This window comes from Sinocyclocheilus rhinocerous, unplaced genomic scaffold, assembly GCF_001515625.1.
Source record: "Sinocyclocheilus rhinocerous isolate Xijiao unplaced genomic scaffold, SAMN03320098_v1.1 scaffold2134, whole genome shotgun sequence".
Classification (NCBI taxonomy): domain Eukaryota; kingdom Metazoa; phylum Chordata; class Actinopteri; order Cypriniformes; family Cyprinidae; genus Sinocyclocheilus; species Sinocyclocheilus rhinocerous.
The window spans coordinates 178,557-191,790 of record NW_015652303.1 but is presented as its reverse complement, the minus strand read 5'-3'; the positions used below and the strand labels follow the sequence as shown (position 1 = coordinate 191,790).

The following is a 13,234-nucleotide window of genomic DNA, read 5'->3' as shown; positions in this document are numbered from 1 at the left end:
AAAAAAAAAAAAAAAAATCTATCAATATGTAGTGTTGCTACTTAAATAAAAATTAAATTGTTTGATTTAAATGGGGTCTGATGGGTTTTTTCATAGGTGGTGGATGTAGATCGACTGTTCACCAACATTGAGTCTGTGTGTGATGTCTCTGCTGAACTGCTCCAAAGACTGAGAGATGCCATAGCTGACCCTGACCCTGAAACACAACTCATAGGTAATTTTGAAATAAAATTCAAATAGACATATTTGACTAACAAGTATTACATTAACAAACAAAAATGTTTTATAGTGATAATGACTAATGATAATCAACATTTCTGTAAAGCAACAGCCAACATTATAAATTAGGATTACTTTATTCATGTTTATTATTAAGCTAAATATTAATACAATTAATAAACCCTATAAAATACTTTTAAGATCTAGTTTTAAAATACAAATGATTAAATTTAATTATTATCATAATTATTTATAATTTCATTAAACTTTATTTGATCATTTAAAACATTTCATAATTTTATTATAATTTTCATTTCAATTAAAAAAGTGTTTCAAATTGGCTACCAGTAGCTGCTCGCATTAAATTCAAGGCATTAATGTTTGCCTACAAAACCACCACTGGCTCTGCACCCATTTACCTAAATTCATTACTTCAGAGTTATGTGCCCTCTAGAAGCTTGCGTTCTGCAAGTGAACGGCGTATTATTGTGCCATCTCATCGTCTGCTAAATGACTAAATGTAAATGTAAATTATACAACTATATGAAGATTTTCATATCAAAATATTTGAAAATTTATTTACAATTTTAGTTAAAATAGTGACCTCTTTAAACTTCATAGAGTTCTGCCTAAAATGCAGTCTGATCTTTTTTTAGGAGAGGTGTTTATCCAAGCCAAAGCCGTCATGGAGGATGTATACAAAATTTACTGCTATCATCATGACGAGGCTAATGCTTTACTCAAGTCTTATGAAGCACAGGAAGACATCCAGCAGCATTTTAGAAGATGCATATCCACACTCAAGTAATGATGTTAACTCTTAGGTATATGTGTAATGTTTAGGCCTTTGGCTCTGAAGTTCGTATTAATGACTTGTTGTCTCTTCTCTCACAGGAAAATATATGACCAAGAGTAAGTATGCATTTTCTAATTTAAACATTGTCATAAATAATATTCATTCAGATATTTCATAATCCTAAATATGAATGTTAGTTTATAGACCTGTGTTAGTTCTCAACACAGCCTAGAGTATACTCAAGCTAGGCATTTTATAACTACGTAATCAAACCTGCGATTTTGTTGTTGCTAACACCATGCTGTACCAGCTGTGCTACAGAAACATCATAAAAGTAATCTATACAGTTTGTATATAGTGAACAAAATGGAGTGCACCATGTTCTGTTTTTAATGTTTTCTTCATTCAATGTCATTTTTTAGGGGGAAGCCCAATTTGCTTGACATGGGCTCTCTACTCATTAAACCAGTGCAGCGTATCATGAAATACCCGCTGCTATTGGCTGAACTGTGGAATGCCACACCCACGGACCACCCTGACAACAGACCCTTACAGGAAGCTCTGACCACCGTAAAGATTATTAACATCAACATTAATGAGTTCAAGAGGAGGAAAGACATAGGTGAGACACACACAGGATATTTCACTAACTATCACTAAGTACACTGTAAAAAAAATATATATATTTTCTCAAATCAGCTTAGATGAACAAATTCTTTCATTCTTTCTTTTGATTTGGGAGTTTTCAAGTATGCAAATAAAGGACACTTGTGTTGTTTCAGTGCTGAAGTATAAGAGGAGTGACGATGAAACCTCACTGATTGGTAAACTCAACAAGTTCAACATTCATTCTATCAGGAAGAAATCAGACCGGCTGACAAGCTATTTCAAGATTCTCACTGGTGTTGAGCCACAGGTACTTTAATGAAACACGGTTAAAATGACCATGTTTTTACCTCTGTACAGGCAGTGTGAGTGTATTGCTATGGCTTCTGTCTTCACAGGTGAGAGATGAAGAGTTTGACAAAGAGGAAAAACTTTTCCGTAGCCTTGAGAAAGCTGTGAGACAGCTAGTGAAAAACATCACCTGTTACTTGCTCTATACTCGGGTATGAAGCTGCATTATTAAACGTGAAATATTTTTAAGCATGCAAAAAAGAAATACAATTAAGTCTACACAAATTCAACAATTAAAATATCCAAAATATACTTTTAAGTGTTTAAAAACAAAAATAGCAGAAACCTTCAAATTTAATGTCAACAAAATGAAACCAGAATTTTAAACATGGTTTTATCCAATGTTCCGTTCTGGACATTGAAAAATGTGCAAAATGAATTAGACAATTCCTCATTTGCATATTTAAACATAACATTTCAGAAAACATATATCATTTAACTGGGGAATTATGGTGATATCTAGTTAAAATGTTTATCCTGTTCATCTGTGGTGTCTTGCCTTAAAAGTATTTTCTAACATAAGAACACTTACAGTATTTTGCTTTTAGAAAAGGAGGATGCACCTCTTGGAACCTCAGTACTTGTACAGATAAATTTCCGATATTAATCTCAATTTTTATTACATCAGTGAGAGTAATTACATCCTTCATAAGTATATTTTTCCCACTTATAAAAATCTGTTACATGACAGGTATTGTCCATCTTCCTCCTGTGCTGACCTAACAGTATTATGGGTCATTATTAAGTTTTTTGCACCCCAAATACTGTCCTCCTTGCATTTAATCAGCGGTTTCTAAAAACCTTTAATTTAATCACCTTGACACGAATGTACATGGTGATTTCAAAATATATGTAATGATTTTAGGGACTCTTGACCTATGAGATAAAGTCTCATAAATGAATAATAAATTCATTCTATTTAATCAGCAAAATCTTAAAAATGACAAATGACCTCAAAATCAATCTCAAAATGACTGCTGCATTGATCAATTTTTGCAATATTTCCAGTGCATATTGACAAACATAGGAAAGTACTGAGATTATTTTAGCTATTGAGGGTTTATTTAGTGTTTTTTGTGGGGAGAAAGGCAGAGCCTCATTGTACAAATGTGAATTTGATTGCATTTCTATTAATTGAAAGCATTTCAAAGCAAACTTTTAAATAATGTGTCCTCTGGGTATTTGAAGTATATACATGTATTTCTCTTTATATTGTAGGAGATGATATCCATTGCTGTTCAAAATGCACAGGACCTAGAAGCTATAATGAAGGATCCAGACAAAATAGACACAAATGGATTTCAGCAAAAGAGGAACGGCAATGACCCATACAAACAGTTTGTAAGTGTTTTCCCTCACACAAACATGCACTTGCATAATTTATCAAGTAAAATTTAAAGTCCTCCTCAGTTCTTTCTCATGTCTTTCTAAAAAAAAAAACCCTGCAGTGTGAGCCATAAACATCTCAAACAGTCAATGATGATCCTTTTTAAAGTTCCTCTATAAAATTACATTTAAGCAATAGGAAGTGCAGTACAAGGATGAAATAACAGCAAAATATATCACCAGAATGCTGAACTCTGAAATTAATATTTTGTGAGACTCATTCGACTATTCCCTTAAGGCTTATTTCACATATCATACACACACATCCCTGTGCTTTCATTCTATCAAATCATTTAGTTTGTAAGGTATATAAACCTCTATTTTGTTAAATAAATGTCTGCATCAGTGAATATCAGCTTTCCCACCCTTCATCCTGTTTAAAAATGTGTATGGTTTGCATTCCTCAGAAAGATCATATGGAGCATCTTGTTCTTGCTCCACTCTCGAGCCTGCTGGGAATGTTTGCCTCACCACAGAAGCTGATACAGAAGCGCTACGATAAACTGTTGGACTACTGCAGCCAGTTGGATTCCCGATCCTCCAAAGAGGAACAGGGCCAGGCCAAAAAAGATTACCTGGCCCTCAATGCCCAGTTGCTTGAGGAGCTGCAATGCTTCAACCGAGCTGTCAGGACAATCCTCACCAACTGCTTGATTTGTGTAGTAAAATTAATTAGAAAGCTGATGGAAGCAGCTCAGCCGCCTATCCAACAGATACCGGTGAGTTAAAGAAGGTAGAAAATTATGCTAAAATACTGATGTAGTTTTAAAAAACAACAAAATCACAATGAAATGTAGAGAAAGTGACACAGCCCTTTTTCACCCTAGAAAGCTCAGGTTTAAGTATCTTGCTCAAGGGCAAAATGGGGATTTTTGGGCAAAATGGTGATTTTTTTTTTTTTTTTTGTAACTTATCAGGTTACTGCTCTGGTCCACACTTGGATTAAAACCTACAACCTTTGTGTTATCCAAAACCATTAGCCTATTATATTCTAAGCATAAAGGATCTTCAGGCATATAATATAGCTTCCCACAAAATCTGAAATGGAAAAATTCACATAGGCTACAAGATCAAATTTAGTTACTGTTACTTCCTGTAAAACAGCAATAATGCATATAAATACCAAAACTCAAATATTTAAATATTACAGTGGTTGTTCATCCACAGCAGGGGTTCTCAACCATTTTGACTACAAGCCAATATTCGAAGGCCCACATATCAAGCTGATATGAACCTCTATGACTTCTGCTATGCTCTTTTACAAAGTCTTGATTTTGTTTTGGGGGTGTACTAGAACAGGCTCTCTCATTTAGCAACTTTTAGCAACAAATCGACCTTCCTTTAGCAACTTTCTCTGAAAATTAATTGCCAACATTGCGCCTGGTCGAGAAATGTATTTGAAAAGTGATTTCTGTTAAATAAAATACCTCCTTTCGAAGTGGACTTTAAGCTTTGTAACTTTGCAGATCTTTTTTATGCTCAAACAGCAACATTACAGACTAACTAAAGTTGAAAAAGTGAAAAAGCATAATAGGAGCCCTTTTTAATAAAAACAAATCAACTCAAAATATTATGTAAGTTTAAAACAACTGTATGTACGTTTTTTTACCCTGACATCATTTTTAAGATCACTCTGAAAGATTATGTTGATATAACTAATTTTAAATCATTTTAAGACTTATTAAATTCTGTCATGGATGTTTAATATGCCATTTTAACCATTGGTCATCTAGGTTCCCTTGTCAAACTTTAGTGAAGTCCAAAATTCAATCATGGAGGAGCTGAGCAACCTTGGATTCTTCAAAGATAATTCCCAAAAGCTGATGGAGCGCAAAGTGAGCTTTGAAAAACGGGACAAGAAAATGGTAGGATTACAAATGAAAAAAAAAAAGGGTAAATCCATAAGGTCCCATTAAGGTCCCAGCTGACTTGAAAATTCTCTTCAGGTCCCAGAGATCCACAGACAGACAGAGGAGCACAGAGCCTGGCTCCTGGAAGAGTTTGCAGTGGATCGGCTCTATCAGCTCAAGCGTAACTGCAATGCCTGTCAGGAAAATGACATCAGCCTGCTGGAGGGGGAGCTGGTGGCCCTGCTGGAAGACAAAGACCCTATGGGAAGCAGCAGCCGCTGGCTGGTGCATACTGGGAGTAAGTCTGTTTATGTGTTCAAATGCCCTTACATTTGTTTTTAGAAGAAAAATATATAATAATAATGTACAAAAGAAGGAAGTTTTATGAAATATTGATAGTCATTAACTAATGTTAAAATATAGAACCTTTTTGTAAAGTGTTAACAAGAAATTTTAGTTCTGCAGGCTGTAACCACTCATTTACAAATAAATAACAGGACACGCACTGTTTGGGGTCAGTAAGATTAAGATTTCTTTATGCTCTCCAAGGCTGCATTTATTTGATTTTAAAAAATGCAGTAAAATCAGTAATATTGTGAAATATTATTACAATATAAAATAACTGTTTCATATTTTAATATATTTAATTTTAATTTATTCCTGTGAGGACAAAACTGAATTTTCAGCAGTCTTCAGTGTCACATGATCCATCAGAAATCATATTAATATGCTGATTTGGTACTCACAAAACATTTCTTATTATTATCACAGTTGAAAATTGTTGTGCTGCTTAATATTTTTGTGAAATCCTGATTTTTTTCAGGATTCTTTGAAAAAGAGAAAGTTCACAATAACAGCATTAATTTTAAATAAATATTTTGTAACAGTATGTCTGTACTGTCGCTTTTGATCAATTTAATGTATCCTTGCTAAATAAAAGTATTAATTTATTTTTTACTGACCCCAAACTTTTGAACAGTAGCATATGTTCTGTTATTTATTTGTAAATGAGTGGTTGTTGTGCGTAAAACTAAAATTTATTGGTAAAACGTAAGTTTTACTGTATTCATTAGTCTTGGTTAATGTTAATTTCTTCATACATTTTAACATTGCAAGTTGTATAAATAAACAGTAGTTCGTGTATCATGAATAAATATGAATTAACGATAAACGATAGCATATTTATAAATTATCTTTAACCTAGATTAATAAATGCTGTAACAAAATGTCATAACGTTTTTGTTTTTTTGTACCCATGTTTATGCTATGAATTCACATGAGAGTTTAAACCAAGAGAAAGCATTCATAAGGCTGGTGGAAACTTTGGATGAATCCTATCTGTGGTAGCACTCCATAACTTTATGGCAGAAAGTAATGAAGTCCCCTCAGGATATTCTTTCATCACATGTCTATAAACTAGCCTCTCATTAACTCCACAGAGACTGTTGCTTCACAACAGGACCAGTGTTCTGGTTATGTCAGGTGACTTATTATAGTCTGTATCAACTACTGTAGGTTGTTCAGGTCAGTGGGGGACAAAACAACAGCGACTGGAAGTAGAAGAAAAAAAATGTAGCCACTAAAGCCCTTGAAATGACACTTTACGTGAAATATTTAAAGATCACAATATGGAAAAAAAGAGTGTTCTTTGTAATGTGGTCATGAAAGTGATATTTTAATTGTATTATTTAAGAGGAATGTGAAAAATTGAATCCATAAATCTGAATCCTTCAGATAATTCATTCAATTAGTTTGAGGCCTGAAACTGATCTGTCTGAGATCACGTTCACTCTTATGGTCTCACAAAGCAAATTTTTTTTGCTCCTATTAGGTTAACCAGGCTCCTGCTGCTGATAATGACATATCTCTTTGTGTGTGTGTGTTTAGGTACAAAGGGCTACGTGTACTCATCATTCCTGAAAGCCTACAACCCCCAGCGGGAGGTGACTGAGAGGCCAGATGACTTTGACAATCTGAGTCTGTTCGTGTCCAACAGCAGGAGCAGCAGTATGCGGAGCTTCAGTTCATACAGCACTTCAGACAGTATGTCCCCTCAGTCTGGACCACAGGACGAGCCGGACCCCTCTGAGGACCAACATGTAAGACACATGTATGTGTAGTACACTAGGCTTAAAAATGGAATCATTTTCATGTAAGAAAAAGTGCTGTTGTTTCAAAATTTTAGCAACCGGTCGAAAAAGCAAAACAGTGAGTTTTGGATGGCCAGAATCATTGACCGGAACAGTGAAGTTTAATTAGTGCTTCTTCGATGATACATTTTCATTCATTCACACTACAACAGGAAATAGGATTTTGGTTTCTGTGTTTGGTAAAAATTATTTTGCGTGGATGTGATTGGGCAGGTAATCATGGCCGAAGACCAAGTTCAGAACAACAGCACAGTTGTGAGTGTGACATTGCTTGTATACAACAGCGCAATAAAAAAGAAGATAATATTCAGAAACATACATAATAGGCACAATAATGCAACTACTTTGTTTAGCTCCCCTAATGGAAATGGTTCCCAGCGAAGTCAAACAGGATCAACTTTGCATGTCTCAGAGTTTCATTCCTAAATAAATCCATGTTTTTGAACTAATCAGTTAAGCAAATGAATGAATGACTCATAAGATACAAAAAGCCACTTACTTGTCACCTCCTACTGGTAAAATGATGGCTTGCAGAACTGACAGCCTGTATGGAATGCCACAAACACAGACAAGTGGAGTAAAACCAACAGTCAAATGTCCTATTTCTGTTGAATTAAACAACGGATAGACAGCACCATCTACTGGTAATATGTCCTGGAAAGGATCTCAGGAGGACAAACCAAGACATTTCAAATGAGAAAAAAAAGATAGTTTTCTGTTATGTGGCAATACAGAATACAGGATTTTGTAGTTTCAAACTAATATCTTTTCTCTAAAGTTAATTTTTCTTGCTTTGAGGCTGTACTGTTGTCAAGCTGAATTATTAAATAGACTCATTTTACTTTTCTTTTTCACAGTTCTATGCAGTTTATGCATTCCAGGCACGCTGTGAACAAGAGCTCACACTTGAGGAGTACCAGCATGTTCGTATCCTTCAGTTTTCTGACCTCGTTGGTAACAAAGACTGGTGGCTTGCTGAATCTAATGGACAAAAAGGCTACGTCCCAGCAAATTACCTTGGAAAGATGTCATATGCTTAAAACAGTTTTTTTTTTTAAATCTCTATTAATAGTTATTTTTATTTAAAAGAAGAAAAATATGAATATAGCTTTTAAATTAATTGCTTAATGAAGGCCGCCCCTGCACAAATATTTTTGCACATGTGATGCTACCAACAGTGTTTGCTTGAATTATATACAAATTGTTATAGAGAGCTTGTTAATCAAAAAATGTATTTAAAGTAATTGTATATAGTAATATTAATATATCAAAGATTATGTGATGAATAAAATATTTACGATCATGCAAATTACCATGTCTATTTGTTTGCGGGCTGTTGTTCATCTCATGTCATTCATCTCCTACACTTTTCAAAGTATTAGCATAAACTAATAAGCATATTAATGTAAATAACTAAGCATAAAAAATGTAAATAACAACAATCCATTTTTTTCTTAAAAAAGGAGTTATTTATTAAACACATCATTAAAATGAGCAGCTTGTTTTCAGTAAAGTGGCTGGTTTAGAAAGAATGAGGCACATCTTCAAACCAAACCGTTTCTGAAAGACCAGTAACATTCAAATTCAATTATATTTGATTTGAAAAACAGGATTTGACTTGCTCTTTAACATACTAGTCTGGCTTTTTCTTCCTCATTTCTTCAGTTTCTTCTGTGCTGCTTTCTTCTTCACCATCTGCAGCCTTTTCATAGCATTGAGCTGAGACTCCTGGGAAGTGGGCGTCTTGCCATCAGCTGAGGCTTTTGCTCCATTGCTGTTGTTGTTGCTGCTGCTGCTATTGCCACCACTGTTGCCCCCATTGCCCCCACCATTGCCTCCTGACCCACCGTTGCCTCCCAGGCTGCTAGAGGGTGCTGCCCCAGGTGACTGTGATCCAGTCACAGTCATTTTCCCCAAGCTATCTCCACTCGTTGAGCGGCTCAACACCTGCTTGCCAAGTGTGAGTGGAGGGGGTGGTTTCATGGGTACCGTGCTAGAGCCGTTGTTTCCATTACCACTTCCACTGCTGCTTCCTGAAGGTTTAGTAGCCAGACCGGGCTTAACATTGGCCAGCGCAGAGAGTCCCACAGGTTTGGAGCCCGAGGGAGGTGGGGTTGATTTACTGCTACCCGGCTGACTGGTGCTCAACTTGGTACTGGAAGGTCCTACATTTGAGGTCTTGGTAAAAGCGGCCCATCCTGTAAGGCCTGAGGGCAAAGTCGAGCTACAGCTGGAAGAGTTTCCTGATGCCACAGATGCCTGAACACAAAAAAGACACTTATTTGATCAGATATATAGTAAAAACAGTAATATTGTAAAATAGTATTACAATTTAAAGACAACTTTTCTATTTGAAAATACTTTAAAATGGAATTAATTACTGTGATGGCAAAGCTGAATTTTCAGCAGCCAGCCATCCTGTTCACCAATATTTTATTAATTTATAAAAAATAAAAAAAACTGAAACACTGCCTGGCCTTCTGAGATTTCAGTATGGAGATAAAAGGTCAGGATCATGATTTTTTTCTGTAGTATTACAGTATACTGTGATTGTATATTACTACTGTCTGTTGTTTGCTTTTGCCATCTGATAGAGTGCTTGGACCCAGAAACAGTGATATCAGACTTCACAAGGATTATGCTGATTTAGTGCCCAAAAAACATATTATTATCAAACAGTTCTGCTGCTTAATTATTTTAGTTGAAACTTTTTCTATGATTAATAAAAGTTCAAATGAGCAGCATTTATTTAAAAAACAAATCTTTTGTAACATAATAAATGTCCTTACTAGTGTTGTCAAAAGTACTGACCCCGCGATACCAGTCGGTACTGAAATTTTAAAAACGTCCTTTTCCCGCTAACATTTGAATGCTGTTGAGTGGACTCTTAAACACCGATGATTGGCCATAGTGTTCACACGCTCAACAGATATGACTGTGATTGGCTTGAATGATCATCACTTCACGCTCTTCACCGAGCGCTCACACAGTAGCTCACGGGAGCATTTGTAAGCCGTGTCTATCAGTGGATCCCTAATAAAGTATATCTGCATATAGACGAATCCACTGATAGACACGGCTTTCAAACGCTCCCGTGTGCTTTTGTGTGAGTGTTTTCTGTATTTAAATAATGACTGACCTTTACATTGAAGCCAGCAAATGTTTTTGATCTAGTTGGTAGTCAGTCTATCATGCATCAGTAACCGTATCATTTAAATTCATGGCTGTGAAACACTTAGACTTTGTTGTAATTTTTCAACTGACTCAAGTACTTTGAATTTGAGACCCCTGGTCCATAATCTGTACCGGTGTGAATACACTCACCTTCACCTCAGTTCTCTTAAAGGCCTGGAATGAACCTGTTGTTTCCAGTTTGGGCTTTAGTTCAGCTTTCTTCACTAGTGGATCTTTCAACATAGGTGCCGCTGTTGCCAAAGCAGGAGCTGGTTTCTGTGGAGGTTTCTGGGTCTTTTGGGCCTGAGACATTAATAAGCATCACATTGAGTGTTGCTACTATTATGTGAAAGTTCTTAAGTGATATGCATCTAACTTCTTATCATAAAATTCTTACCATTCGTTTCATTTGCCTGGTGCATCGAGCACAGTACCACACTAGCCGTGGGTCATTGACATCCTTGTCAGTAACCTGAGGTTTGTGACACTCCTGATGATACAGATTATGACATTCTTGACACTCCACTAGTTGATTGCCAGAAGTGACAGTCATTTGTCTGAGAAGAGAAAAAGCTGGATCAATTTCACACATACATGGCCTGAGATTAGTGAAGGATTCAATGGACGCCAGTGACAAGACAAATACTGTTCAAAATATGTTTATAAATCATATTATTCACTGATATTTTGTATTAGATTTTATTTTTATAGTTTCCATTTTCTTTTGAATTTTTTAGTTTAGGTTTTAGCAATTTTGTAAAATTATATTTCTGTGTAGCTTTAATCTATTTCAGTTTTGGTTTTAGTTAATATTTTGTACTTTGTACTTTATAACTTATTAATTTATGGTAAGAAAATAGGTAAATGGTACTTAAACAGCAGACTTTGAATGTTAAAAGTGTTTAACGCCTGCATCACACCTCAACACCCGCCCACAAGTCTCTACTCTTTATGCCACAGTAACCAATCAGTAGCCTGATATTAAATGAAACCAGGGTTTAAGAGTTTAAATGATACATAACGACGTGATAAATCCTTGTGGAATCCAAACCAGCAACCTTTTGGTTACCAGGCCTTTCTGAAGAAGAAGAAGAATGAGCTTTATTGCCAGGTATGTTTACACATACAAGGAATTTGTTTTAGTGACAGATGCTCCACAGTGCAACAGAATGCCAGTGACAAGACAGGACATAGATAATAAAAAGAATAATATACAAAATAGACAATGTACAAAATAGCAAAAACACAATATATAATATAGACAATAATAAGATTAATATTCTGCCAATGTTATGCTACATCACTCACCGACAAACCACGCAAGCAAGACCCATTTCCATGGCAAAGTCATCAGCATTGGTTTCATCAATGTCCGTGAAATCCGGGATGGGAATGTCCTTGGTTTGAAAAGCAATCAGCGAGGAATGACTGTCCTGCTTATCCACACGAGGTTTTTTTGGTGGCTCCACTCCTTCCCCAGGATCAACCCTAATCTACATATTACATGATCTTTTATTAGTGTTTTCGATTGAGCTTTTCCAGTTATATCATATTTACAATAATAAATAATAGTGCAAAATGACATTGAAAAATACCTTTTCCAAAGATCTTTTCTCGCTCTCTTTCTTGGTCTTGTCTGAGCTGCTTGATTTACTGCTGCTGCTGGTGATGGATGATGATGATGATGATGATGATGAACTAGAGGAGGATTTGGAGTCTTGTTTGGTCATTTTTGGTAATGACACCTTGCTCACTTCAGCTTCCTAATGCATGGAAAATGAGTTGCACATTAATACATCTAACAATTCAGTTCTAAACATAAAAATACCTTTTTTAATTTGATCACCTTCAGTGATGTCCTATAGATGGAGTCACTGCCCCTGGCTAAAGACTCATCCAGCAGGGCCTTGAGCTTCTCCGCTGAGTCTTTGCTCTTGGAGTGAAGGTAGCCCAGTCCCTTCAGAAAGATGGGGTCTAGCTCTAGACTTACTGTTCCAGCCATTGTTTAGCGGTTATTATATAATTTTACATAAGACAACGAATCAGCCCTCTTCCTATAGAGTTTAATGTGTTGTATACAAGAATAACACTAGATAACCCGCATTTCTGTTTTTAATATAACTAAGCAACTGGAACCGACTGACTCGAGATTAAGGTCTTCCCGTTTTTGTCTAAAGCTCGTTTTTATAAACAGTAGTAAATCACAATTTTACCCTTAACGCTAATTAACTAAGTTAGCAGTGAGCATTTGCGGCGGTCCGACAACCTAACAGAAACAATAAAAACAGAGAAGCCTTTGGTGAAACTGGGGAAACTCGAAATGGGCGGGGCTTAGCGGCAAGGATGTTGTCTCTAATTGGTCAGATTTGATCGTTCTTCAGTTTTAGCTTCTAATTAATTTCTTTTCTGTGTGTTTTCAATTCAAAGACAATAAACGTTTATCAATATCACGTTTAAATTATTGTAGAAATGATTCTGTTTCACATAACTGCTGAAACAGAACGTGCACTGTTTTGTCACGTGATACTTGTTACTTTTCTTACCGCTAATCAGAATGGCTCATTCACAGTCGTTTTTTATTACTAATTTTAGATTATTAAAAAGAAAATGACGTGACGGAAATGCATAAGTGGGTCACACACTATTCCTCGGAGTAAACGGAGTTAAATTATTATTGATTTCCTGTACAAATGTATCTAATA

General features: G+C 35.6%; 2 protein-coding genes across 2 annotated transcripts in view; one reads left to right on the top strand and one right to left on the bottom strand.

Moving 5' to 3' along the window:
- The window catches only part of arhgef38 (Rho guanine nucleotide exchange factor (GEF) 38), a 19,551-nt gene extending 10,947 nt beyond the window's left edge, over window positions 1–8,604 (top strand). Inside the window, exons 4-15 of the mRNA XM_016520563.1 lie at window positions 97–214; window positions 876–1,023; window positions 1,114–1,131; window positions 1,438–1,637; window positions 1,798–1,931; window positions 2,020–2,124; window positions 3,191–3,313; window positions 3,766–4,077; window positions 5,092–5,223; window positions 5,305–5,506; window positions 7,096–7,307; window positions 8,216–8,604. Of these exons, the coding sequence (XP_016376049.1) occupies window positions 97–214; window positions 876–1,023; window positions 1,114–1,131; window positions 1,438–1,637; window positions 1,798–1,931; window positions 2,020–2,124; window positions 3,191–3,313; window positions 3,766–4,077; window positions 5,092–5,223; window positions 5,305–5,506; window positions 7,096–7,307; window positions 8,216–8,398 (1,887 nt within the window). The 3' untranslated portion in view covers window positions 8,399–8,604. The remainder of the gene's footprint in view (window positions 1–96; window positions 215–875; window positions 1,024–1,113; window positions 1,132–1,437; window positions 1,638–1,797; window positions 1,932–2,019; window positions 2,125–3,190; window positions 3,314–3,765; window positions 4,078–5,091; window positions 5,224–5,304; window positions 5,507–7,095; window positions 7,308–8,215) is intronic.
- A 230-nt stretch (window positions 8,605–8,834) lies between these two features.
- Window positions 8,835–12,839, bottom strand: ints12 (integrator complex subunit 12). Its single transcript, XM_016520562.1, has 6 exons — window positions 12,379–12,839; window positions 12,128–12,295; window positions 11,841–12,025; window positions 10,930–11,089; window positions 10,683–10,835; window positions 8,835–9,617 (listed from the first exon to the last, which is right to left on the bottom strand). Exons 1-6 carry the CDS (start codon window positions 12,532–12,534, stop codon window positions 9,012–9,014), a joined length of 1,428 nt encoding a protein of 475 aa, XP_016376048.1. The 5' UTR covers window positions 12,535–12,839; the 3' UTR covers window positions 8,835–9,011.
- Window positions 12,840–13,234: the final 395 nt, after the last annotated feature.